Source organism: Zalophus californianus, chromosome 6 (genome assembly GCF_009762305.2).
Source record: "Zalophus californianus isolate mZalCal1 chromosome 6, mZalCal1.pri.v2, whole genome shotgun sequence".
NCBI classification, from domain to species: domain Eukaryota; kingdom Metazoa; phylum Chordata; class Mammalia; order Carnivora; family Otariidae; genus Zalophus; species Zalophus californianus.
This window is the reverse complement of record NC_045600.1, coordinates 10,278,367-10,304,077: the sequence shown is the minus strand read 5'-3', so window position 1 is coordinate 10,304,077 and position 25,711 is coordinate 10,278,367. Positions and strand designations below refer to the sequence as shown.

At 47.6% G+C, this 25,711-nt stretch overlaps 1 protein-coding gene across 1 annotated transcript; it reads right to left on the bottom strand.

The window, feature by feature from the left end:
• Positions 1-418: 418 nt before the first annotated feature.
• LOC118357066 (interferon alpha-inducible protein 27-like protein 2) lies at positions 419-2,265 on the bottom strand. The gene is made up of 4 exons (XM_035728019.1): positions 2,112-2,265; positions 1,905-1,937; positions 1,171-1,332; positions 419-669 (listed from the first exon to the last, which is right to left on the bottom strand). Exons 1-4 carry the CDS (start codon positions 2,113-2,115, stop codon positions 455-457), a joined length of 414 nt encoding a protein of 137 aa, XP_035583912.1. The 5' UTR covers positions 2,116-2,265; the 3' UTR covers positions 419-454.
• Between the last annotated feature and the right edge of the window lie 23,446 nt (positions 2,266-25,711).

Below are 25,711 nucleotides of genomic sequence, written 5' to 3'. Positions count from 1 at the left end.
CACTTTATTTTTGGAAGGTTTGGGTCTCTGGGACAAGGGGCACCTGATGCAGCTGAGAGCGGGAGCTTCGTACTAAAAAATGAAGAGTTCCCATCCAAGTGTAGAGACCCCCGTTCTTCGCCGATAGGCGCCCAGAGCGCGGCAGCCAGGTTACAACACCCAGAACAAAGGGAGGAGGCTTCTTCTCAGGAATCTTACCTGCCCAAGAAAAGAAATGTTCCCATTCTGACACCTGGGGGCAGGGGTGCTCATCGAAAGGCTCAGCCAGGGGCGCCTGGGTGGCTCACTCAGTTAAGCAGTTGACTCTTGATCTCAGGGTTGTGAGATCAAGGCTTAAGATTTGCTCTTTGCCTCTCCCCCACCTCTAAGAAAATAAATAAATAAATAAATAAATAAATAAATAAGGCTCAGCCAGATCCCAGTACAGTCAGGGAGGTGTGTCTGCACATGATCTTTATTTCTCATGCTTCTCTGACCCCACTGGGGGTTTTGGAGGTTCAACTTGGGATTCTTTTTCTTCTGGCTCATTTTCTTCTGGCTCTTTCTCTTCAGCCTCGGCTTCTTCTGGGGGAGAGGGAGGTGCCTTTTTTGAACGTCCAAACCAGCCTCCGAAAGCTGACCCAACAGAGCCCAGGAGGATTTTGGATGACGTGGAGAGTCCAGCTGCCCCTGAGGAAGAGACAGAGGGTGAGCATGGGCACATGCAGTGGCCAGTGGCCCCCACCCCCCTGGAGGTCTGAGGCCCGGGAACCTGGATCCCTCCTCTAGGTTCTGAAACCCCCAGGGCTCCACTTTGGGCAGAAGACGCTGGATGAAGTGAGAGACAGAGGACAGTCAGCCACAGACCCTGATTGTGACAGGTCCCCTCACCTTACCCAGGAGGCCACTGAGGCCCAGAGGGGAAGGGACCCTCCTAGGCCACCCAGGTGTCAGATCTGGGCGGGGCTGTACCCGGAGCCCTGGGCTCCTTCCCTTCTTCTCCCTCCCAGAGCTCCCTTAGCCCTCCACTCCTACCAGACCTCACTCAGAAGGAGCCAGAAAGAGGGCAGTCAGGGAGAGTCAAAGGACCGGGAATGCGGAGGGAGAGGACAGCCTGTCCCTCAGGCTTAGCCTCTGCTCCCCTTCCCCCGCTCCTCTCCCGCCCCTCCCCCCACCTGTCCCCCAACAAACCCACGGACTGCAGCGTGGCCACCAGGCTGCCGGCGGGGACCCCGCCCCCGTTGGCGATGGCAGTCGCGGACATCATCTTGGCCGCTATTGAAGAGGCGGTGATTCCGGCCCCGGTGAAGCCCGCGGCGCTCAGCACGACGGGCACGGCCGCCACGACCGCTACTGCGGGGAAGAGGAGCTGGGTTGCCGCGTGGGCCCAGGGCAAGGGACCGCTCCGGAGCCCCTTGGCAGTTTCGGGGGCCTGTCTGCGCTGAGCATGCGGGAGACCGCTCGGAGGGGGTCCCAAGGCAAAGAAAAAAGTGGGGGATGTGGAGCCAGGTGGGGGCGAAGGTGTCACAGGAGGCCCAGGCAGGCCCCGTTTGGGTCTCTAGCTTGCTGCGCGACCCCGGGGACGTCACTGCCCCTCACTGGGCCTCTTTGTGTGTGTGTGTGTGTGTGTGTGTGTAAATGTGGGGTGCGAGATACACCATTGCAGTTTCCAGTAGTCACCCCACCCCCGACCCCGGTCAAAGGAAATCTCTACATGCTCCGTATACGGAAGGACTAGGGGAGCAGCCAGGTCCCGATCAGGTGTCCTCTTAAGGGCGAGTACTGTGAGCGGGGGGGCTCTCCGGTCCTAAGGTTCACCCGGGCAGTCCCGGGAGCGGAGGGGTGGCGGGTCGCCCTCCCAGCTGGAGCAGCGCCACATCTCCGAAGTGCCCTCCCTGGCGACGGAGAGGATCCGGGCAACTCACCTCCTCCCAAGACAGCACCCGCCACCATCCCTTCTGCGGAGCCGAAAAGGGGAGAGAGACAGAGAATGAGTCAACTAGTTAGTAAGTGGAGGGAGTGAGGGAAAGAAGCGACCTCTCTGGCCCGCCCTGGGTTGGGGACCGGGAAGCCTACGAGCCAATCCCCCCCCCCCCCCCCCCCCCCCGCCGCCCAAACGAAGCTAGACTCACTCATCACGGAAACTTCTTCCTCCTCCCAGCTCAGCTCAGGAAATGTCGAAGCTCCACGGGGTGTTATATCCTGGGCGAATCAATGGAGACACCGCCCGCCGCGGGGCTGGCCCTTCCCTGCTTCTCAGCCCAAGCAAAACCGGGGACCGTCCTGCCACCCCGCCCTCCACCCCGCCCGCACCCCTCCACCCACCTCTCCTTGTCTGGGCTGGTCTGTCCCTCCAGCTCCCGACCCCACCCCTCTGCGGGCTCTCGGGCCCAGTGGTGATTTCCCTCTTGCTTGGTGGCTCCACCAAAATGAAAGAGAAAGGAGCCCTAGAGCATCTGAACCACAGAATTGTTTCCAACAAAAAAACAAAATGTGAAGAAAAAAACCAAAACAGATGACTGCTGAACAACATGGTTTTGAACTCCGTGGGTCCACGGAGTTTTTTTAAATAGTATAGCACTGTAAATATATTTTCTCTTCTAATGATTTTTTTAACAGCACTTTCTTTTCTCCAGCTTACTTTACTGTAAGAATACAGTGTATATATAATACATATAACACAAAATATGTGTGAATCGACTGTTTATGTGATTGGTAAGGCTTCTTCTGGTCAACAGGAGGCTAGTTTTGGGGGAGTCAAAAGTTGTAGGCAGATTTTCCACTGCGCAGGGGTTGGTACCCCTAACCACGCCCCCCCCAACGTTCAAGGGTCAACCACATTTAATTTCGTTTCCAGAGGGAGATACTGATACATTTTGGAGTATTTCCTTCCAGTCTACCTCACCACGGCCACCCCATTTCTGTCACTCTCTGAAGATGTAACCCCCTACCAAGTTCCAATCACATTGTGCACACTACCTTGCAAATACCTCATTTAACTGGTCATTTAAATTTCCCCAGGCTGCTTAATATTCTTCAACATTCTCTTTAAAGTCAAGTTTATTGAGATATAATTCACACATGGTAAAACTCAACCTTTCAGCATACACATCTGTCAGTTTGGACAAATTTTACAGTCGTGGAACCACCAGCTCAGACATGGGACATTTTCAACACCATATCCCAGCCCCCCGCCCCCTCCCACCAGCCCCAGATTCTTGCAGGCTCCTTTGTAGTCGGTCTTCGCAGACCTCAGGCCCTGGCACCCGCTCATCTGGTTTCCATCCTACACATTTGCCTTTTCCAGAACTTGAATGTGTTTTGTACTTGTCATCAAATGGCTGTCCTTCGTATCAGCTCCCCTTTTAAGGGTTTAAATTCTTTCTAATTTTTGTTCTCAGAAATTATCCTGGCTTGAAGTGCTTAGGTCACCATGCACAAATATTTTCTGATAATATGTTCCTAGAGGTGGAGTTGTTGGGTCAGAAACTATGCATTTCTTATGGCATTGATATTTATTGTTAGGTGCTTTCCAAAAATATTATATCTGTCTATACATCCCTCAAAAGTATGTAGGAAGATCTATTTTTTCCTACTCCTCACCAATGGTTAACTTTGTCATAAAAAAAGAAAAAAAAATCTTTGCTGATGAAAGGAGAAAAAGGGTGACTTATTTTAATTTATATTTCTTTTACCACTAATGAGGTGTGAAAATAAAAGGAAACGTCACTAAAATGGAGTGGGGAGGCCAGGAGGGGGAGCTCTCCCACCACCATTCCTCAGTTGCAAACCCCCAACAAGAGACCTACTTTCCAAGTGGACACTGCTTTAGCTACTACTTTGCCTCTCCTGGAGAAGGAAGACTTTTTCACCCCCTCTGGCAATAGCCCAGCCAATGAGAGACTGTCATAACTCAGCCAATGAAGAGCCACTGTACTTTGAACTCCCAGTTTACTTCAGTGGACTTTTTATTTCTATAACAGCCCTCCCAATTTCCGGTTCCCTCTGTAAGAGAGCTTGCTTCCCCTTTGTTCTCCAGATTTGCCTATGCTTTCTCCAAAGTTCTGTGTTGTGGATTGTCATTTTCTGCCATTTCTGAATAAGCCAATTTTTGCTGGTAAAATATCTGGCAGTTTATTTTTAAAGTTAACAGAGGCTAATTATTTGGGGGTTTATTAGTCTTATGCGATCCTTATGTTGTGAATTATCTTCCCACATTCTGGATTTTTTTTTCCATTGAGGTTTTTTTTTTCCTTATAGATATATAGGAATAATATATTAACTCTCTTAATCCATTCTCACAGATGTTGCAGAATTTTGTGTCCAGTTCATCCCTTTTTTTGACACAAAAACTGTTTTTAAAAATGATTTTATTTATTTACTTGAGACAGAGCAAGACAGCACAGGCAGGGGGAGCGGCAGGCAGAGGGAAAGGGAGAAGCAGACTCCCCACTGAGCAGCAGGAAGCCTGATTGGGGCTCTACCCCAGGACCCTTGGGATCATGACCTGAGCCGAAGGCAGATGCTTAACCAACTGAGCCACCCAGGCAGCCTGACACAAGAACTTTTTAATACTCATATAAATTTGCCAATATTTTATTTTTTTGTCTTTGTGTTCCTGTAAAGGTTGTTCCCATCGGCTATCAGATACATCACCTGCATTTTTTTTAAGTTTTTCTGGGGTTTCACTTTTTAAGATTTAACTCTTTAGGGGCACCTAGCTGGCTCACCCAGTTAAAGTGACTGACTTTTTGTTTCAGCTCAGGTCGTGATCTCAGAGTCATGAAATTGAGTCCATGTCAGACTGTGCTTACAGCAGAGTCCGCTTGGGACTCTCTCTCCCTCTCTTTCTGCCCCTCCCCACTGCTTCTCTCTCTTGCTTTCAAATAAATAAATAAATCTTTAAAAAAAATGAAATTAACTTTTTAATCAGTCTAGAATCCAGTTTGGTACCTATAGGGTGCTTTGCATACCTATATATGTCTTAGTTATTCCAACATCATTTATTAAATCATCTTTCTTTTCCTCTTTGATTTGAAATTCTATCTTTATATTCAAAATGCACATACTGACATATATACCAGTATAAGCGTTTTGGAGTTTCTCTTCTTTGCTAATGAACTCTGTCTTTTGGCAACACGATCATACTGTTTTAATGTTTATATATTTATATTTGATTTAATATCTGCTCATTTTGATTTAGGTTTTAAAAAATATTCTGGCTCTTCCTATAATTCTTCAGATGAACCTTAAAAATATTTTTTTCAATTTCCAAAAAAATCTTTCCTATTGATTGAAACTGAGCTAAGTGTTTAAATAAATATTCAGGGAGAAAAGCTTTACAGAAACTCCTCTTTACATCCAGGAACATGATAAGTCTTTTCACTTATTCAAGTTTTTTAAAAAATATTCCCTAATAAAATTTTGTAGTGGTTTTTATATAAGGACTAGATATTTCTTTTTTTTTTTTTAAGATTTTATTTATTTATTTGAGAGAGAGAGAATGAGAGATAGAGAGCACGAGAGGGAAGAGGGTCAGAGGGAGAAGCAGACTCCCCGCTGAGCAGGGAGCCCGACGTGGGACTCGATCCCGGGACCCCAGGATCATGACCTGAGCCGAAGGCAGTCGCTTAACCAACTGAGCCACCCAGGCACCCAGGACTAGATATTTCTAAATAAGCTTTATTTATTTTTTTAAAAGATTTTATTTATTTATTTGACAGAGAGAGAGAGAGAACACAGCAGGGGGAGCAGCAGACTCCCTGCTGAGCAGGGAACTCAGCTCGGCTCAGGGCTCGATCCCAGAACCCTGGGATCGTGACCTGGGCCAAAGGCAGCCACTTAACCAACTGAGCCACCCAGGCACCCCAAAATAAGCTTTATTTTTAAAGGAAGTTTTAGATTTACAGAAAATTTGCAGAGATAGTACAGAGAGTTCAAACATACCCCACACTCAGTGTCCCCGTCATTGATAACTTATATTAGTAGGGTACCTTTGTTAGAATTAATGAGCCTGTGTTGGTATATTATTGTGAATTAAAGTCCCTACTTTATTCAAACTTCCTTAGTCTTAACCTAATGTTGTTATGTTCCAGGATCCCATCCGGCTCTTCTTGGCTGTGACAGTTTCTCAGACTTTACTTTTTTTTTTTTTTTTTTTTGATGACCGATGTGGGGCTCAATCCCAGGACCCTGGGACCATGACCTGAGCCGAAGGCAGACGCTTAACCAAGTTTTGAGGAGTACCAGTCAGGTGTTTTGGAGAATGTTCCTTCGCTAGGATTTGTGTGAATTTTCCCCCTTGTGATCAGATTAGAGTTAGCGGTTTGGGGGAGGAAGACCACAGAGGTGAAGCGCCATCCTCATCACATCATGTCAAAGTACATGCTAGCAACACGACTTGCCACGGTTGAGGTCGACCTTGAGCACCTGGCTGAGTAAGTGTGTGTCAGGTTTCTCCACTGTGAAATCACTGCTACCCATTCCTTTCCATACCGTCCTCTTGGGAAGAAAGTCAGGGCACCCACACTTAAAGACTGGGGAGTTACACTCCACCTCTCTGAGGCGGGAGTATCTTCATAAATTATTTGTAGTTCTTCTGCAGAGAAGATTTGTCTCTTCTTCCCATTTTATTAATTTAATCATTTGTTTATATCAGTATGGACCCATTGATATTTATTTTATACTTTGTTGCATAATACACAATACTCCTGCATAATGCATTGTTTAATTATATTCTTGCTCAAGTTTTTCCAGCTTTGGCCACTGGCAGTCTTCCCACTGGCTCCTGTATCTCTCTGACACACTCCATCGCTGTGGAGTACATGCACGTGTGTGTGTGCGCGCCTGAGTGTGTGTGTGTTTAGCGCCTCATTACTTTCGGGCACTACAAGATGTTCCAGGCTCATTTTGTGTATTTCTTGTCTCAATCCTAGTATTGGAGTCCTGGTGTTTTTTTGTTTTTTAGTTTTTTGTTTTTTTATTGGAGCGTGGTATTAGCAACACCTGCAAGTTAGGTGTGCTCATTGCTACTGGGGTATCATTACTCCTAGGCCCTCTTAGTTACAGAGCAAAGAAGCAAAGAAATGTATGTGTGTACACTAATCCACCTATTCATATTTGTTTGTAACCACCTGTATCTATATTGAGCTAAACCTGAGTTCACACTGATACCTCAAACCCCAATGCATTACCACATGGATCATTCTTGCCTCCTCTCCTTTCTTATCTGTTAACTCCCACTCCAGTAGGGATAAATGTTGCTCCTTCCTTCCATCATCCACTTATTTAATTGCTCAGTTTCACTATACAAGAGCAGTATCAGAGCTGTTGATCGCGGACTACATATTTTTTATGAAATTTAAAAATACTTTCGAATGCTTGCTACTATCCTGAAATGAAACTCATGGATCATATCACATGGTTACATGCAATATATTGCCCACACTGCAATATGCAAGAGAAATAAAAGGAAGTTACTTATAATAAAATAGTGTGTATTTCAATATCTATGCGCTCAAGTGTTCCGGAACCTGAACTGGATCGCCCGATGGAAGAACCAAGCGGCACCTGGAGATCTTGGAGGATAAGGAGGTTTATTGAACGCCAGCAGGCTCAGAAGAGAGCGGTCTCCAAAGGTCTGAGCCCCGAGCGCAAATAATGGAGACAATTTATTCACTTCTACTTCCGCATACTGGGCACTTTTGGCGCCTGCGCGAAGCGGGGCAGGGAGAAGAACCCGGATTGGTCGGGGTGGCGGGGGGGAGGGAGGAGAGCAGAGCAGGGAGAAGAACCCGGAGGAGCTCCGGGGCAAGGACTGGGGCTCTTGCTGCAGCGGTGGTCCATCTAAGGACACAGATTTTCCTTATTCCAAGCACTATTATAATAGAAAAAATAATGAATAAGGTGCTTGCATCTATTTAAGTTTTGATTGGACATAATATTCAGCTGACCATTATGAACACTTTTGTATATTTGATAATTTGAAACAAATGCTTAAGAAATACATCTGCATATCTTTATCCATTGATCTATATGTAATCACGCATGTGACAGCTGCAAATACAGACTGAAGTAACATCGCTACCAGCAACATGCTTTTCCGAAATGGTATCATTCTGGCACAAGTGATAATGTGTGGGGGATTTGCCCCCACAGCACCAAATAAATCTCTAACACCAGCTGGGTGTCCTACAATTGAACCCTGTTCTGACACTATCTACCCAGAGATAGTGTCAGATCCCACAGGTTAAGGGCTCAGTCCCACAAGACAGCCCTCCAGATGCCATTCACAAGTCCAGGTTGTTACTTTGTGTAATTGACGAATGGCTTATAAATCAGAGGTGCCCATGATCCCCCTCCTTGGGTTCCGATTAATTTTCTAGGGTAGCTTACAGGACTCTGGAAACCAGTTTACTCACTAAATTGCCAGTTTATTACAAAAGAATTTCAGGGCGCCTGGGTGGCTCAGATGGTTAAGCATCTGCCTTCGGCTCAGGTCATGATCCCAGGGTGCTGGGATCGAGTCCCGCATCGGGCTCCCTGCTCCTTGGGAGCCTGCTTCTCCCTCTGCTTCTCTCTCTCTCCCTCTGTCTCTCATGAATAAATAAATAAAATCTAAAAAAAAAAAAAGAGTCACCTGGGTGGCTCAGTCGTTGGGCATCTGCCTTAGGCTCAGGTCATGATCGCAGGGTCCTGGGATCAAGCCCCACATCGGGCTCCCGGCTCGGCGGGAGGCCTGCTTCTCCCTCTCCCCCTGCTTGTGTTCCCTCTCTCGCTGTGTCTCTCTGTCAAATAAATAAAATCTTAAAACAAAACAAAACAAAACAAAAAAAAACCCAAAAAGAGATTCAAAGATATGAATCAACTGCCAGGTCAAGAGATTACATTGGGCAAGGTCCCCACCCAAGGAGCTTCTGTCCTCATGGAGTTTGGGGCTGACTTGGCGGCAGGTGAAAGCATTCTGGCCCATCAATCTGGAAGCTCTCTGAACCTTCTCCTTTTGGGTTTTTATAAAGGCTTCATTACTTAGGCACGATTGATTAAGTCATTGACCACTGGTAACTGATGGAACTTCTAGCCCATCACCATTCCCTGGAAACGAGGGTGTGGGGCTGAAAGTTCCAATCTTGTATTCCATTGTTGGTTCCTTTGATCCCAGAGTCCTCACCTTCGGGGGGTTTCCAAAAGTCACCATGTTAACAAAAGCTTAGTAGTGTTTGAAAGGGTTTTTTTTTTTTTTTTATGACTAACAAGACACACACTTCGCCTTTCATGGCTCTGAAGTAACTTCAGGAATTGAGGACAAGAGACCAAATATTATGACAAAGGATGTTCCCATCACGCTTATTGCTCAGGAAATTCCAGGAGTTTGGGGAAATATGAGTCAGGAAACTTATTCTAAGACCAAAATATATATATAGTATAAATCACAAATGTCACAAATGGTGACTAACTCTGGGTAAAGTTCAGGACAAATCAAAGTACAATCTCTCCCTGATTTGCAAGATAATTGAAATTACTGGAAAGTTCAAATTATGTTAAAACTATGCAAAAAACAGTTACATGTAAAATTTGGTGACATTCTAGGCCCAGATACTTATGAGTTTTTTGCTTACATGAAGGGACTTTTGAAAATTCTACAGGGTAACTTTCAAGTGTGTGAGACAATCCTGCGTGATTCTGATGTCAGGCATCCCTGGCCCCTATATACTAAATATTGGTAACATACCTCCGTCATTGGGACTACTTAAAAAAAAAAATCAAATTTCCAAAATATCCCCTAGGGGGCAATACCATCCTGTTAAAAACTGTCCTCTTAGGCGGTAACTTAATAAACCTAGGGATTCAGGGATGTTTATAATTAAAGAAAAAAATAAAGCAAACCAAAAATCTTATTTTTGGCATTAATTTTAAGAATGATTTGTGCAAGTTAAGTATTTAACATGTGCACAAGAACTTGGTATATGTGACAGATTAGAATTATGATTCCAATTTTATGGGTATACTTCAGTAAGAACTTAATCTTGTGATTATGAAGTTGAAAAGGATTCTATTTTTCAACCAATTTTGAAAATAAGTATTGTTTAAGAATACTGGAAATTAAAAATTCTATAAGCTTATTTTATTAGATTTATAGGATTCACCGATGTTCCCAGGAAGGTTTTGCTTGTTAGAAACAAAGTTTCTTTTAAAGGAAATTGACTATATAGGCTAAAAAACAAGACAACAGGCCCCAAATGGAGTCACTTATGCTAAGCCCCACAACACCCAACTGAGATTTAACTTAATTATAGTTTTGTTCTCCCAGAAATGGAATCTTAAATCAGTCAGTCGGGAAGTGCCTGTTAACACTAGTTGAGTCATCTGCTTGATAGACCCATGCTATTTCCTAAAGCAAAGTAACTTTGTGGTAACCAACCTGCTTTTTTGCCTAGTATAACTTGTTCCCGTGCCCCTCTGCCTATAAAAATGTATCATTTTTGTACAGCTCCGCAGAGCTCCTTTCTATCTCCTAGATTGGGTGCTGCACAGTTTGAATCAATTCTTGCTCAAATAAACACTTACAATTTTTAATATGCCTCAATTTGTCTTTATATACACACACACAAAATTAGAAAGAAAATTGGTTATGTTAAAATATATGCAGCCTAAAAGTATTTAGGGGAATTTGATTAAGTTGCAAAGTCCTCTTAGATTTATAAGTAGAATATTAAGTTTTTAATTAAACCTAAATACTTATGGAATGTTAGCTTTTAATTTTTTTTTCAATAAATTGAAGATAAACTTAAAAACTCAAGCCACAAATAGCCTTTGTTGTTCCTTGAACCTGCTTCCAAAGAAAACCTAACTCACATGTGTAGCAGCTACCTTCCCTGTCTTCCCTGAGCCTTTACTGATTTCCTCCAAATCGCAGATAAAGACTGTAAACTTAAACCAAACACAAGCAAGCATTTAATCATTAAGGGAAAAGATGACTAATTTGAATACATGTTTTTTTTTTTTAAGAGAGAGAGAAAGTGTGAACATGCGAGGGGGTGGGGCAGAGGGAGAGGGAGAGAGAGAAACAGAGCAGGCTCCATGCTCAGTGTGGAGCCTGAGACAGGGCTCGATCTCATGACCCTGAGATCATGGCCTGACCCGAAATGAAGAGTCAGATGCTCAACTGACTGAGCCACCCAGGCACCTATTAACTTGAATACATTAAAATTAAGAAGCGCTATTCAACATAAAGCACCAAGAAAAGAGAGAAAAGCCAAGCCACACAATGGGAGAAAATATTTGCCATACATATAAGAAACAAACAGTTGATAACCAGAACATATAAATTATTCCTACAAAAGAATAGAAAGACTTCGATGAAAAATTCTAAGCAATTTAGGAATAAAAGGAAACTTCCACAATCTTACAAAAGTTTTCCATGAAGAAAATCAACAACAAATATAATCTTTCATGCTTATGTTTTGAGTGCATTCCCCCTTTTGATTGGGAGGAGGCAGGGATGTGGATTTCCACCACTTCCTTCCAGTATTGTGCTGGAGGTCCTACCCTGCACAAGGAAGAAAGTGGGGGTGCGTGGGGAGAAAGGCACAAAGATTGGAAAGGAATCGGTAAAATTTTCTTCACGTACAACATTCTTGTTTATGTAGAAAGTCCTAAGGAATCCACAAAAAAACCCTGCGAAACTAACAAGTGAACTCAACAATATTGCCAAATCGATTGTCTTTATAAATGTTAGGAACATAAGTCAAAATGACACTTTGTAACATCAAAGGGGTTTCAAATGACATGATAGCATCAAAACCGGAAACCACAGGAATGTATTATCAACGATGCACAAGACAAGTACATCGAAACCAGAAAATATTGAAGAGAGAAATTAAAGGGGACTTCCACTCGCCCAAAATGGAGAGATTAACCATACCTGTGGGTTGGAAGACTGTGCCATCCATCAACTCCACTTCCAGGTGTTTACTCAAGAGAAAAGCAGACATCTGTCCCCACTTACAGACTTGCACACAATGTCCCAAATAACTTAATTCAGAATAGCACCCCCCCCAAAAAAAACCAAAATGTACATTAACAAGTGAATTATACAAGCCATACATGGTCATTAGAACATTTAGACGTTCTAGATATGCAAAGTGGGGGGAAAAAAATCAAAGCCCTCTGGTTTCCTACCACTAACCCCTGTTCCTGTTTCTGATGCAGAGCTTTCTCCCCATTTTGCCTGCCTGCAATGTAGTCCTTAGGCCGGCCTCTGCCTGAGGCCTCCTGCCTCCACTCTTCCGGAAATTAGATTGGGTTTGAGTCAATCATCCAACCCATAATCAAGTGAATGAATTTGCCCGGGAGGTGTCATCCTTCAAGAGATGTGGCAGTGCTGAGCTGAGATGGGTTGGGGGATTTCTGAGGTCCTGGGTGCTCGCCTCCAACAGCTACCTGCAGCCACCCCAGTCGGGCCTGCGGAGGTCACTGCTGAGGAGGGGATTTGGGGAGAGCCCTCACTTCTCAGGCGTTGGTTTGGAGCGCCCTCTTGTGGCAGCGCGTCGAACTGAAGCCCAGCGGCAGGTGGGCAGAAAAGCATACCTAGGACATTCCCTGGGCTGGGGTGGAGACTTGTTCTGAGGGCTGGAACAGGCCTGTCATGAATCTCAAGCTGAACGGGCTGCAAAGGTAGCTCCCTTTCTTGGAGCAAACATTTGTACCGGGTGAGCAGAAATCTCCCAGGGACAAGTTTTCCAATACCTTCTTTTTAGGATGTCTCTCAACTCCCAGCCATGCCATGAAATGCTGTTTCTTCCTCCATCACAGGGTGGGCTCCTGGAATCCACGTTTGTGAACATGCTGTCACATCCTGGACCACAGCCATAGGACCTGGGTGGGCGCTTGGCAGATCTGGACCAAGCGGGGTTGTTTCCCTGGAAACTTGGAAGGAGAGCAATACAGAGACACTAAGTGGAGAGCTGGGTCTATAATAACGTGGCGAATGTGGGGCAGCTGTTTATTTAGTTCTACTTTGATATCTCCATGTGGGTTGAGTAAGAGAGAGAGCTGGAGAAACGGAGCAAACGTGCAGAAAGAAGCCAGAGAGAGAGAGAGAGAGAGAGAGAGAGAGCCCTCCCTGTGTTCTCCTTTCTAGAATCCCCTGAGGTCTGGCTGCAGCTAGCTTTTGGACCCTAAGATGCTTCTAGAACTTATTGGGTATGCTTCCTTATGTCTTAAGCTACCTGAAGTCCTACCACATCTGGTCTTGGTGCCTGTCTCTAGTGCTACTCATTCAGTCACTCATTCATTTCCTCATTCAGCAAGTAATTATTGACCATGTCTACATATCAAATAATACTGCTATAGAAACTGGGGAAAGAGCAGTGAACAAAAAAAAAAAGTTTTTTTTTTTTTTTTTTTTACTGTCATGTAGGAGAGATGAACATAAAAAAACAAACCCATAAGTACACAACACATCAGATGGTGTTAGGGCTATGAAGAAAAGTGAAGGAGTAAGAGGAACAGTGACTGTAGACAGAGCAGTCAATAAAGACTTCTCTGCTTAGGTGGGACTTAAGCGAAGACCTAAAGGAATTGAAGAAGTAGAGGGAGCCATGTAGCACCTTAAGGAAAAGCACTGGGTAGGGAGAACAGTAAGTGCAAAGGTCCTGGGGCAGGAGGTGTTTGAAGAACACCAAGGAAGTGACTTTGACTAATGGAGTGAATGAGGGTTGAAGATGAGGTCAGAAGGGTGGAGGAATCTTGGGATAGGCTGTTTGGGTGTTGCTGGGTGGCGGCATGGGGTGTTGCAGGGTGGACATTTGGGAGGACTTTGGCTCTTGCTCTCAGATAGGGAACAATTGGAGGGTTTTCAGTACATGTTATGATCCTACCACATTTTTTTAAGTTAATAATCAGACATTGGTGTTTATTTTGGGAGTCTGGGGAGATCCATTCGAGATTCTGGAACTGCAAAAGCACCCATAGGCCTGGTGGGTAACACCCCCTGATAGGTGCAGGTCTGGGTCCTTGGCGGCAAATTGGGATGTATTTGTAGGAAGAATGAGGGCTCATCCCCAAATGGGCTGGATTTGGCTCTTGGCCATGTGATCTCTAGGCTTTTGCCCATTTGATTTGTTCTCTTTTAGGGGCTTCTATCTTTTTTCTCCCATGAGACAGAGCTCAAGGATGGGCCAGGTCTGATCTCCTCTTGCTTAGGAGGAGAGATCCCTCCCCCTGGCCAGCCCTCCCTCAATGGCTAAGGGGGCTGAGGGGTTATGGGGAGGGGAGTCTGTGTCGACGTGGAGTTCATTTACTTACTCAGCAACTCTTTATTTACGTATTCTACATGTCAAATCCTGTCCCCAAAGTGACATTAATGGAGACTTTATCAACAGCCTTTCCCTGAGCAGCAGGGCAAAATACCATACATGCTGGGTGTAAGGGGGCCCTGAATCTCCCATCTTCACTGATGCCCCATTCCCCCGCCTCCACTCTATGAAAGATGCTGTCACGGGAAGATGAATGCCAAGACCACAAGGCTCATTTGCACAATGTTGGAACGGTTCCTTTTGAAGTATCTGTAATCTCACTATATAACTCCTCACCTCGGGGCTTCAAAGAAGTCTTTCTAAGTCTTGTTACCTGATACCTAGGACTTGCATGGTGAGACCACGCCTCCGGGAAAAATTTTGAAACCCTTTTTAACAATTCTGCTAGGTCATCTTTACAGGAAACCAGGCACCCTAAACCACCGTTGACTGGGGGAGTCCCCCAGTGCTCTGTAGTACGCGAAAAACAAGGGCACCCCTTGGGATGAGCCGCTTTTCCTGGGCTCAAGCACCAAGGGTCCCCTCAGTGCTGATCCTGTGCTGTCATTCGGCCGGGGGCGGGGTGGTGGGATGGTGGATTCGTCTCCTAGGGCTGCCTTTACAAGTGGCTACAAACTGCACAGCTTTAAAAAGAAACTATTTTCCGATTGACTTATTTCGCTCAGCATAATAACCTCTGGTTCCATCCACGTCATTGCAAATGGCAAGATTTCATTTTTCTGATGGCTGAGTAATATTCCATTGTGTATATACACCACATCTTCTTTATCCATTCATCTGTCGGTGGACATCTGGGGTCTTTCCATAGCTTGGTTATTGTGGACATCGCTGCTATAAACATTGGGGTGCAGGTGTCCCTCAAATCACTATGTTTGTATCCTTTGAGTAAATACCTAGTAATGCAATTGCTGAGTGGTAGGGTCGCTCTATTTATGATTTCGCTCATAGGTGGAGTTTAAGAAACAAAACAGGATCACAGGGGAAGGGAGGGCAAAATAAAATAAGACGAAATCAGAGAGGGGACAAACCGTAAGAGACTCTTAACCATAGGAAACAAACAGTGTTGCTGGAGGGGAATGGGGTGGGGGGGTTGGGGTAACTGGATGTTGGACATTAAGGAGGGCACGTGATGTGATGCGCAGTGGGTGTTGTATGCAACTGATGAATCACTGAACTCTACCTCTGAAACTAATAATACACTATATGGTAATTAATTGAATTTCGATTTTAAAAAAATCTATTTTCTTACAGTCCCAGGAGCTAAAAGCTTGAAATCGTGGTATCGGCAGGGCCACGCTCCTTCCAAAGGCTCCAGGGAAGGACCTTCCTTCTTCTTCCAGCTTATGGTGGCTCCAGATGTCCTTGGCTGGTGGCTTCATCCCTGATCTCTGCTTTCATCTTCCCATGGTCTCCTGTTTCTGTTTTCTCTGCTCTGTCTTTTATAAGGACACTTATTATTGCATTTAGGACACACCTGGATTATCCAGGATGATCTCCTCTGGAGATCCTTAACTCAACTACTTTGGAGGTAGTTTTGTGTTTTTGTTTTTACGAAATGAGATTAGAGTCACAAATTCAGTGGGCAAGTACCCCACGCCCTAAGGTTCCCTAATGCAACCACTCGGGGTTATGGTGTGATGCTCAATTTTATGTGCCAACTTGACTGGTCTAAGGGATGCCCAGGTAGCTGGTAAAGCACTATTTCTGGGTGTGTCTGTGAAAGTGTCTCTGGGAGAGATTGGCATTTAAATCAGGAGACCGAGGAGAGAAGGTGGCTCTCACCCGTGTGAGTGGGCATCTTGCAATCTGCCGAGGTCTTGAATACAGCAAAGCTGAGACCTCCACCTACTCATGCCCCTGGACCTGGGTGGTCCCGGGTCTCGGGCCTTTGGAATCAGACTAAATCATACCACCTCCTGGGTCTCCAGCTTGTAGATGGTAGATCCTGGGTCTTCGTGGCCTCCATCCTCACGTGAGCCAATTCCTATCATACATCTTCTCATCTATATATTTAGGGATGTATCCTATTGGTTCTGTGTCTCTGGAAAAGGCTGACTAATACACCCTGTCTAGTTATTTGACTGTTCCTGCTCTCTCAAGTTCCTGCCTCCTAAAAGCTGGCAGCTGTCTTGTTCCTGCCATAGGAGATGGGCTCTCCCTTGCTGCTTTGGTCCCGTCCAGCCTTCCAAAGCTGGGCTGGTGTCTCAGTACAGTGTAACTTCTGATCCCTGATCCTTGCTCACCTCCGGCGCAGCTCAGGTCCTTGCGGATCCATGCGGTCCGGCGTGCTCCCAGCTCTGCGGTTCCTCTCCTGCATCTCTGAGACTCCACTCCTCTGGGCTTGGTCTGACCCTGGTTCTCGGGATCCCGTGCAGCTGTTCCGACCGGGCTATGTGACACCCAAGGACGTTCTCACCATGTGCACCTGTAGCTGAGCGCAGCCCACAGGCCACGCCAGTCTTTGGCTGCAAAGAGTGCACACGGTAGACGAAATTCTCACCTCTTCTCTCGGTCCTGGTCTCCTTTTCTCCCTCCTTATTTCTTTTCCTCCCGTTCTAGTTTTTCGACTCTATCACATGCTGGGTTTGGTTCGCTACAGCCTCCAGAATGCTGCAGAATAAAGCCGTCCCTGACTACGGGGTCTTAAAACAACAATCTTTTTTTTTTTTTCCTTGTGGGCAGCCTGGGCAGTTCTGTTAATTTAGGGTTGGCTGGGCGGGGTGACTGCCTCAAGCTGTGACAGCAGCAGCTTTGCTTTTCACCGATGGCTGCGGGTTAGAAGGGACAGCTCGGATCCACGTCCTTCCTGGAGTCCAGTTTGATGGGGCGGCAGCTACCCACAGGAAGTTCTTCTTAGGGGAATGGCAGAAACTCCTGAGGCCCCATAAGACCTGCGCTTGCAAACGCTGACTGGCACTTCTATGCCCTTCCATTGGCCGAAGCGAGTCACACGATGACTCAAGCCCCGCCTCAAGGAGTATGGAATTACTCTGCCTAAAAGGAGGCCGTGGCGAGGCTGTGGATGCAGGGCGGGCTGAAGAATCGGGGCCCGTCATTCAATCTTACACCTGGTCAGTGCTCCTCAGTACGAACTGTTCGTCCCATGCGTTGACTTGTACATTCTCTAGGTTTTGAATGTGCACCCAGGCGAATTTGAAACTAGCGTCTGCGAGGACTTTAACTTGATTTCCTCAAGGGATTGCTGTTGGCTGCAGAAGGCACAGGGGGCCGATCTGCCTGTGGTACTTGACAAAGATAGAAGAGCTCTTTCTGAAAAATAACAAAAACTGGAAAACCTCCGCCAGCCATGACGTGGGGCTTTTAAGATCCGGGTCTGGGGCTCCATCACTGGGGACCCGAAACATCCATTAGCAAGGCCATTAGCATGCGGCGGCCAGGGCTGAGGCCAAGGACCAGAGCAAAGCTTTCGTTTCCTCTGCAAGACTGCAGGGAAAGGACTAACAGGAGGCCTTGTGCCAAGAGCGGGCCACACATTATCTCATTTAATGCTGGCCGCGGCCCTGGAAAGTGGTGTTTTTAAACCCACGAAATGGAGCACTTACATCTGTGCAATTATAATGCCTCTCCCTGGGTAATCACTTGAATGGAATTTTGTTGAGTGTGATGCAGTCCATTTCCCAGCATTGCTGGAAAATTTTGAAACACAGGTCAAGTACCCTCACCTTCAAGTTATATCAGGAAGCTTGCTCAATAGAAAATCCGGTGTCACAAGAATAGCTCCATTACGTGAGCAGGCAAATGCCTCAGAGACAGCCTGCGAGACCTCCTCATCTGCCCCCTCGGCAGCCTGGAGGATGCGGCTGCTCTGTGCTTCCCTCATTCATTTGCTGATGCCAGTCTTGGGTCTCTAGGTACCATGCATGGGGCGGTCTCTGGTCTGGAAGCAGGCTGAGCACCGCCTCCCGCCCCCAGCCCTCCTGGAGGAACGGGAGACCCTCATGGCCCCGAGGCTTGGGACATCTCTCTCCAGCGGTGTAGGTTGTCACCTTTGGTCATCTGCAAGCCAAGCGAGGGCTGTCCACTCTTCAGCTGCCTTTGGTCAACAGCTCACTTGAAAGTCCATGTCAAGAGGCTTTGGTGGCTGGGGTGGAGGTGACAGAGGGCAGGCAGAAGGAAGCACCGAACTATTTCCTGCTCGTCTCCATCTTTTACTTTCTTCTCCGATTCTCATCCGAGTCCCTCCCTGGCTCCTTACCTTCCTATCACTGCACCTGGAAAGTTCTCCCCGCCATCCCGCCCTCTGCGTGCTCCCTTCTTCGCTCCACGTTGTCCTATAAGAGCAGTGTGGTCCTACTGTCCACGTGAATCAGATTCTGATTCAGCAGCTCTAGAGAGGGGCCTGGGTTTCTCTCAAGCTTCCAGGGGATGCCGACGCTGCTGGTCCACGGACCACGCTCTGAGTAGCCAGAGTATCATGTTTTACAAAGGACTACTACATATATGATTCCCTTGTTCCTTGCCACAACCCAGAAGGGGTTGTTTACAGGTGAGGGGGCGCAAGATCGGAGAACTGGCAGGACCGTGTTGGGAGCCCCCTGGGTAACATCAAGGACTCGGAACCCGGGTTTCTGATCAGCAACTCGATGCCGGGTTTACGCTGCTCGACTAGGAGGACGCAAGGCCGTGAAGCCGTGGGCTCCACCTACGTGCTTGATGTCACCCATGCCCCTGCCTCGACACCGCGGTGACTGTCCTATTATTCCGAGGGCCCATTGTTCCTGGCCTACTGAGGTGCCCCAGTAAAATGAAAGACTTCAGAGAAGGGGTGTGTGGCCGTAGGTAGAGAGCACACACATTTCAGAGGGCAGAGCTCCCGGTGTCCCTGTGCGAGATCAGGTGTGCTCTGTGGGCTGTCCTTGGCCGTGGAAATGGGCCGTATAAATTATACACAGAAATAATATGCATTCTGCTGCAAGCTGCCAGAAGGTCTTGCGATGGTAGAGATGATGGATTGCCTTGCTGGGGAATGGCAGGCTCTTCTGGGGGATGAGAGAGAAAGAGAGAGAGAGAGAGAACTCGAGGAGGGGGCGGAGGTTGAAGCCAGGCGTCCAACTTCTGCATTTCCTGTCAGCAGTGACGTGTGCTTTTCTCTCTGGCCAAAGCTTGCTGCCCTTCGGCAAAGGACCTACATTCTCAGAGTTGCAGATCGTGGGCAAGAAAGAAGGTTGAACAGGGTCCAATCCGTGAGTGATGATTTCGGGCCCGGTGAACCTGAAGATGTCGGGTAGGAGGTCAGAGAGGCTGAGTGCCCAGCCCAGGCACTGCGCGGCTGGGAAACAGAGGCCTCTCGACAGAGACACCTGCCCGAGGCCTCCCGCCTTCTTGAGGGCAGCCCTGGGGCCAGCGCGCTGGCTTCCCAACCGTGGCCTCAGGTTTCTCCTCTCACTTCATCTCTTTGCCTGTCCATGGACCAAGATCTCGTCTGACTTTTCTTAAGCAGGAGAAAGGGCTCCGGATTCAAGACCGGTGGCAGTGGGGAGCAGCCTGCAGGGTCTTGGAGAGAAGTGCTCAGTCACGGGGTGCACCCAGAAAAAGGTAAAATCTCTTGGCATCAGGGAAAGACACCAGTTCGACAGGTTGTCACCCCCTTGGATCTCTCTTCTTGGGCCACTGTTCAGCGGACATTTCCGTGTGCTTCCCATTACAGTATGTCATTTATTCGCCTGCCCCTCAGTAAATGCCGTCTGTCCGAGGAGTGGATGAGCTGTGTGCTCAGGCCATTCCTCCCTTCAAGTCCTCTCTTTCTTCACTGAGGAACCACACATGACATCCCCCCTCCGCCAGCCAGTCCTGTGTGCCGAGCTGACCACCCAGAGGTCAAGGCCATGGTCTCTGCCCCCAGGGACCATCGTTGCAATGCTCCCATGTGAATAACATGCGTGCGACCCTGTTCTAGAGTGATGCTACTCAGAGCACCTGTCTGCTTCCACAAAGGGAGCTTCCACCAGAGTGTAAACCAACACACCCATCACGCCACCGAGAAAGTCTTACTATGAGAAAGAAAAGTCCGCGACAGCCCTAAGGCCTGTGCTTAGCAAAATAGCTGATTTGTCTTCTAGCACCAGGTTCTGTCTCCTCACTGACAGGAGGAATGGAATTCCTAATTGTGGGCTGCTGATCTGTGGACCGCACGCCGGGAGCCCTGTTCGAGAGCACTTTCTGTGCATCGGGCACACCGCTAAACACTGTGTGAGTATATGTACAGGGCACATACACACACACACACACACACACACACACACAGACATGTATATGTGTGTGTTAATTTCATTCCTTAAATTGGGCCATAAAATAAACTTTTTCTCCTTTTTGGTGTATAGTTCTATTTTCATTTTAATTTTAACACTTGTATATGCTCATGTAACCCCCACCATAATCAAGATACAGAAGACATCCATCACTCCAATGAACTCCCTCCTCCTATCCCTTTGTGGTCACCTTCCTGCCCCATCCAGAACCCCTGACTACCCCTGGAAGGCAGACGTAAGTGGGGCGCCAACTCGGACGGTGCGGAGAAGGGCACCATCCTAGGGAAAGAAGGAGCGTGGGCACCCGAGACTGCACAGAGCAGAACTCAGTGAGAATCAGCTCCTGTGATCATGTCCCTTAAGGGCAGGACCTCGAAACTCTGCTCACATCCAACTGTGCAGGATCGGGGAAACAGGACCTTTGTTCTGGATGGCCATTGTCTCCAACCTCTCCCTACAAAATAGGAGGGGTGACAGTTACAGTCTCTGCCACAACAGTGAAATTCAAGGACTGTCTCGTTTATTTCTTCTTGAAACAAATCAAGTGTGCGGCTCCCTCCAGCACACCCTGGCTCTGCTGTCCACAGCAACGTGGGGAGCGACCCCCAGTGTTTTCCGTTGTTCCCTCGCTGCTCAGTACAGCTGACAAGGGTGGCTCTTCATTCTCTGGGGGACACTGTGGCTCTGAGGAGGGGACAGAAGATACTCCCTCCTGAAGGCCCGGCCGTGGGACTCTGCCCCTGCCGTGAAGGCCATGGCCTTCATAGAATGGCCTGTTCAGCATCTCCTCAGCCACCCTCACCTGGGTCTGTTGCTTTAGGGCATTCCATGGCATTCTTGAGGAACACCCCGAATCCCAGGGGTCCCTGACATAGTCTCAGGAGCCTCAAGATTAAATATTCAAAATTAGTATGAATTCTTGGGGCGCCTGAGTGGCTCAGCCAGATAGGCATCTGCCTTCAGCTCAGGTCTTGATCTTAGGGTCCTGGGATGGAGCCCCACGTTGAGTTGGGGCTCCCTGCTCAGTGGGGAGTTTGCTTTTCCCTCTGCCGCTCCCCCTCCTCATGCGTGTGTGCACACTCTCTCTCAAATAAATAAAATCTTTAAAAAATTAAAATAAATTAGTATGAATTCTTAAGTTCACACTAATAATAATCTTAAACATACATATATATTTAAAATAGTCTTTAAAAAGATAAATTCAACAGCGCCTCAGGGGAACTGACCAACCTCTGACATTCCACTGAACCATTCGACTGAATATTGGTTACATCCAATATTTACAAAGTAGATGTCTCAATCAGGAGCCTGGCAAGAAAGAGAATCAACTTGGGTAATTTCAGGAGAACTTAATAAAGGGACCATGCTGTACTTTGGAGCTAGTAACATCCAGGGGGGCCTGAGAGGGTGAGGGATGGGGGCTCTTAACAGCCCACAGAATTGTCCTGAGGGCTTTTCACAGGGCAACTGATTTAAACCTTGCGGGGCCACGAGCACAAGGCCAGTGAGATCGAGGTGGCGATGAGGAGGCATTCCAAGCCACTTTTGATTAAAGCGACAAGGGAGAGGAAGTGGACCCGAGCCAGTCCCTGCAGTGTAGAGTTGCTTGAAGAGGACACATTTATGTGAGACGCCCAGATGGAGACACAAGGCGGCCGTGTGTGTGTGTGTGTGTGTGTGTGTGTGTGTGTGTGTGTGTGTGTGTGGCAAACAACACTCCTGGATCAAAGTGCACAACTTATCCGAGGAGCCAACAATGGTGAGAGGCAATTCCTGTGTGCGCAGGAGGGAGGGCAGGGGGGAGGGAGGGGTTTGCATGTTCAGACAGGACTGGTATGAGGAAGAAGCCCGCCTTCCTGCCCCTGCTGCAGCCAGCCAGCTCTCTCTCTCAGAGGATTTATTTATTTATTTTAGAGGGAGAGCGCGAGTGAGCAGAGGGGTAGAGGCAGAGGGAGAGGGAGAGAGAGTCATAAGTAGACTCCACGCTCAGTTCAGAGCCTGACAGCGAACTCAATCTCACGACCCCGGGATCACGACCTGAACCAAAACCAAGAGTCGGACACTCAACCCCAATGGAGCCAACCAGGCGCCCCAGCCAGCTCTCTTTAACCACGTCCTTTGAGAAAGGCCAGAAGAGGGAGGCCTCGGAGGTCATTCACGCCAGTGGTGGCCACCAGTCTGAAGCTCCCTGTTTGCCATGTCCGTCAATGCCCATTATCTCAAGTAATCGCCACAATCCTGCAAAGCGGATGTTATTGTCCCTTTTCTGTGGACGAGGAAACTGAGGTCCAGAGAGGTGAAGTAACTTGCCCGAGGTCACACAGCTGATAGTGGCAGAGCCGAGGCTCCATTTCAAACCCAATAAGCTTGTTGTTATACTATGTTGTCTTCCACATCCATAACAGAGACACAAAGCACACGGAGTAGGAGACTGGAAGAGACCGTGTGCAGACATAATGGGGGGGACCCAGACTGAGGAGGGGAGGAGCACTCAGGTCATCGGAGATGGCTGCAGGAGGAAAGCAGGTGTAAACTGAACCCTAAAGGGCAAGGTGAATTGCTATGAGTGGAGCAAAGGGAAAAGCATTCATGGTGGGGGAACAGCGTAACCAAGTGCATGGACATGGGGATGAATACCATGTCTAGCACAAGCTGAGGCAACAATCCTGGTGAGAGCAGGAGGCTCCGTTGGGAGGGACTTGCAATAAAAAAGAGGGGGGCCAAGACAGTGGACTGGCCTCATGGGACTTAGGCATCGGCTCCAGTTCTTAACAGAAAAGCGAAGGGATGGAAGCAGAGATTAAGGAAGATTGAAATCCGAGGTACACAGTCGACCCCCCCAAGATGGGACTCTGAAGAGTGCAAGTGCTACAGCTCTATAAATTAGGTATCGAATGCAAGTGACTTTCAAACCCAGTCATCGTGTGTTTTGCCTCTAGCACCAGGTATATCTTATAAAAGGCTATCATTCAAAACGTAGCTAACACATAAAGTAGGTGTTTTTCCCTTTTTCTGACTTAATGAGTTTTAACTGACACTCGTATTGCTTTTCTGGAAAACGACTCCCCCATGCCCCGCCATAAAACCTACCAGTGTGTGCATTCCCACATGGCTGTGAGAAGAGCCCCGTCGCTTTGACAACGGACGTGGTGGGCACCTGTAGGCAGCACCCTGCCCTCTGCCCCCTGCTTGGCCCGAACCCCCAGCAGGTGCTGAAAAGCAGGGTTTGGGCTGAGAAGTCTCAGGGCACTGATGCCTACAGTGAGCCCTGGGTGCCAGGCTCTGCTTAGACCCACAGTGGAAGAGCTCTTCTTCCAAGACCTGGCGAGAGCCTGGAAGCTGCTTTCATTTGGTTTTTATAAGATTGTCAAATCAAAGTTAAACAAGCATAAACGAACCTCCCCCGGGGCTCTGGAAATGAGCAGGCTAGAGAGGGTGGAGGCAGTGGCTGAGATGGGTGAGGGGTCCTCTGAGATGCCGGAGTGGGTGATAGTCCAAGGCCACGGCAATGCCATGTCCGCCCAGAGTGAGGCTGTGTGCTAGGTAGGGGCTGGATGCAAAGGTCAGTGAGGCCGGGTCCGCTCTCGAGTGGAGACACCACAGTTTGAGTCCTTAGTTGCCACCTCTTCAAGGACCCCTTCTCTGCCACACACACAGCTGTCCCTTTCAGAAATAGGTGCCTTATCTGGGGGCCCCGCAACCCCGTGTGTCCTACTGATCGCGTTGTTCCCCATACTGGATTGTCCTTTGCTAACTTCCCGGTCTTCCGTGCTCTCGCCAGTGCTGCGCACCATTGCTTGAGTCAACGTTTTACAAAATCGCTGGACCAGTGAAATGGGGTAAGGGAATTTAAATCCAATGGCGGGAGTGAGTGAATGATGTTGAGTTATCTTAAGACCATTTGCTTTCCTAAGAGAAGTGATTTGGGAAATACCCTCTAGAAGCTCAGAAAGAACCCATCTCGCGTATTTGGGGGCTCGGGATGATTGTGGAATTCTGGGAAACTGCAGCCACTGACAGGCTAATGGGTGCCCGGCCACCTGGGGCAGGCTGGAAGGGGGCGCAGAGCCACAGAGGAAACACCAATCACCTTTGACCCTCTCCCTGCTGGGGAGGAGAAATGCAGCCACCAGGCTGCATTCTCCTATGAGCAGGAGAGGGGAGTGGCTTAGGGTGACATGACCACAGTCATGGGAATGTCGCCCCTCACTCTTCTGCTCTACTGACATAATGGTGTCCAGCCATCGGTGTCCATGTTTAACCAACATGACAGCACGGTATTGGAAAGGGAAAGAGAGATGATCTGCTGCCACCCAGTTGGTGGGCCTTTGTGGATTGTGATGTGAAGAATCTTTCATCCTTCCTGCACATGATCTCAATTCTTCCTTGACCTCTCTGTTCTTTCACTAGTTCTGGAAAAGATTTCTCAGGCCTTGGGACAATAGTAGACTCACTGTGTAGGTGATGAAAATGCATTGCCACGTTCCGTTCTCCCATGCGAAGTTCACTCCAATCATGTGGGCCATAATGAGTTGTCACAAGACACAGAGTGGTCATACACCCATACCAGGCATTCATGGTTTCTTAGCAACCAACCAGAAACTGTTAAGCAGGTATTGTTTGTGTCTGGGCTCCTGTGTATCAGTAGCTGTGTAGTCACCGCTGAGTGTAGATGGACGTTTTGTGCGTGTGTTGATTTCTTCTCTCGATTCCGTCGCAATGTAGTCACCTAACAAAGAGTTTGAAAGGTGGTAGTATTTCTGAAATTGTTTCACGGGTCTGGAGCTAATTTTAAGAGAAGCTAATCTTATCTGTTTCTCTTTACCCTTTAATGCGTGCTACGCTTTGAGTTTTAACAATTTGCTTGGAGTTGCATAGAATAACTATTCTGAAGACCTGCCTTAGTTTCTAAATCCATCAATCCCTCTTATTTTCTGTTGCTTGAACGATCTTCGAGGACATGCTTTATTTCCATTTTACCTCCCCCACTAGAGGCTCGGAGAGGAGCAGTCCCAGGTCCCTTGGCCAGAACTGGGACTCAGACCCACATCAGCCCACTGTGCCATGTCTGTGGGGTAGGTAGGAGGTTTCTGGCTTGAAACTTGAACCCCTATATATAGTGTGACTCCTCAAACACGGTGGCCA

What these genes read in the sequence shown, in the direction of transcription:
- LOC118357066 (XM_035728019.1), bottom strand. An exon ending in GGGTGCTGTCTTGGGAGGAG is followed by an intron (nt 1,333 to 1,904) that starts GTGAGTTGCCCG and finishes TCTTCCCCGCAG; the next exon opens with TAGCGGTCGTGGCGGCCGTG. An exon ending in GGCCACGCTGCAGTCCGTGG is followed by an intron (nt 670 to 1,170) that starts GTTTGTTGGGGG and finishes TCTCTTCCTCAG; the next exon opens with GGGCAGCTGGACTCTCCACG.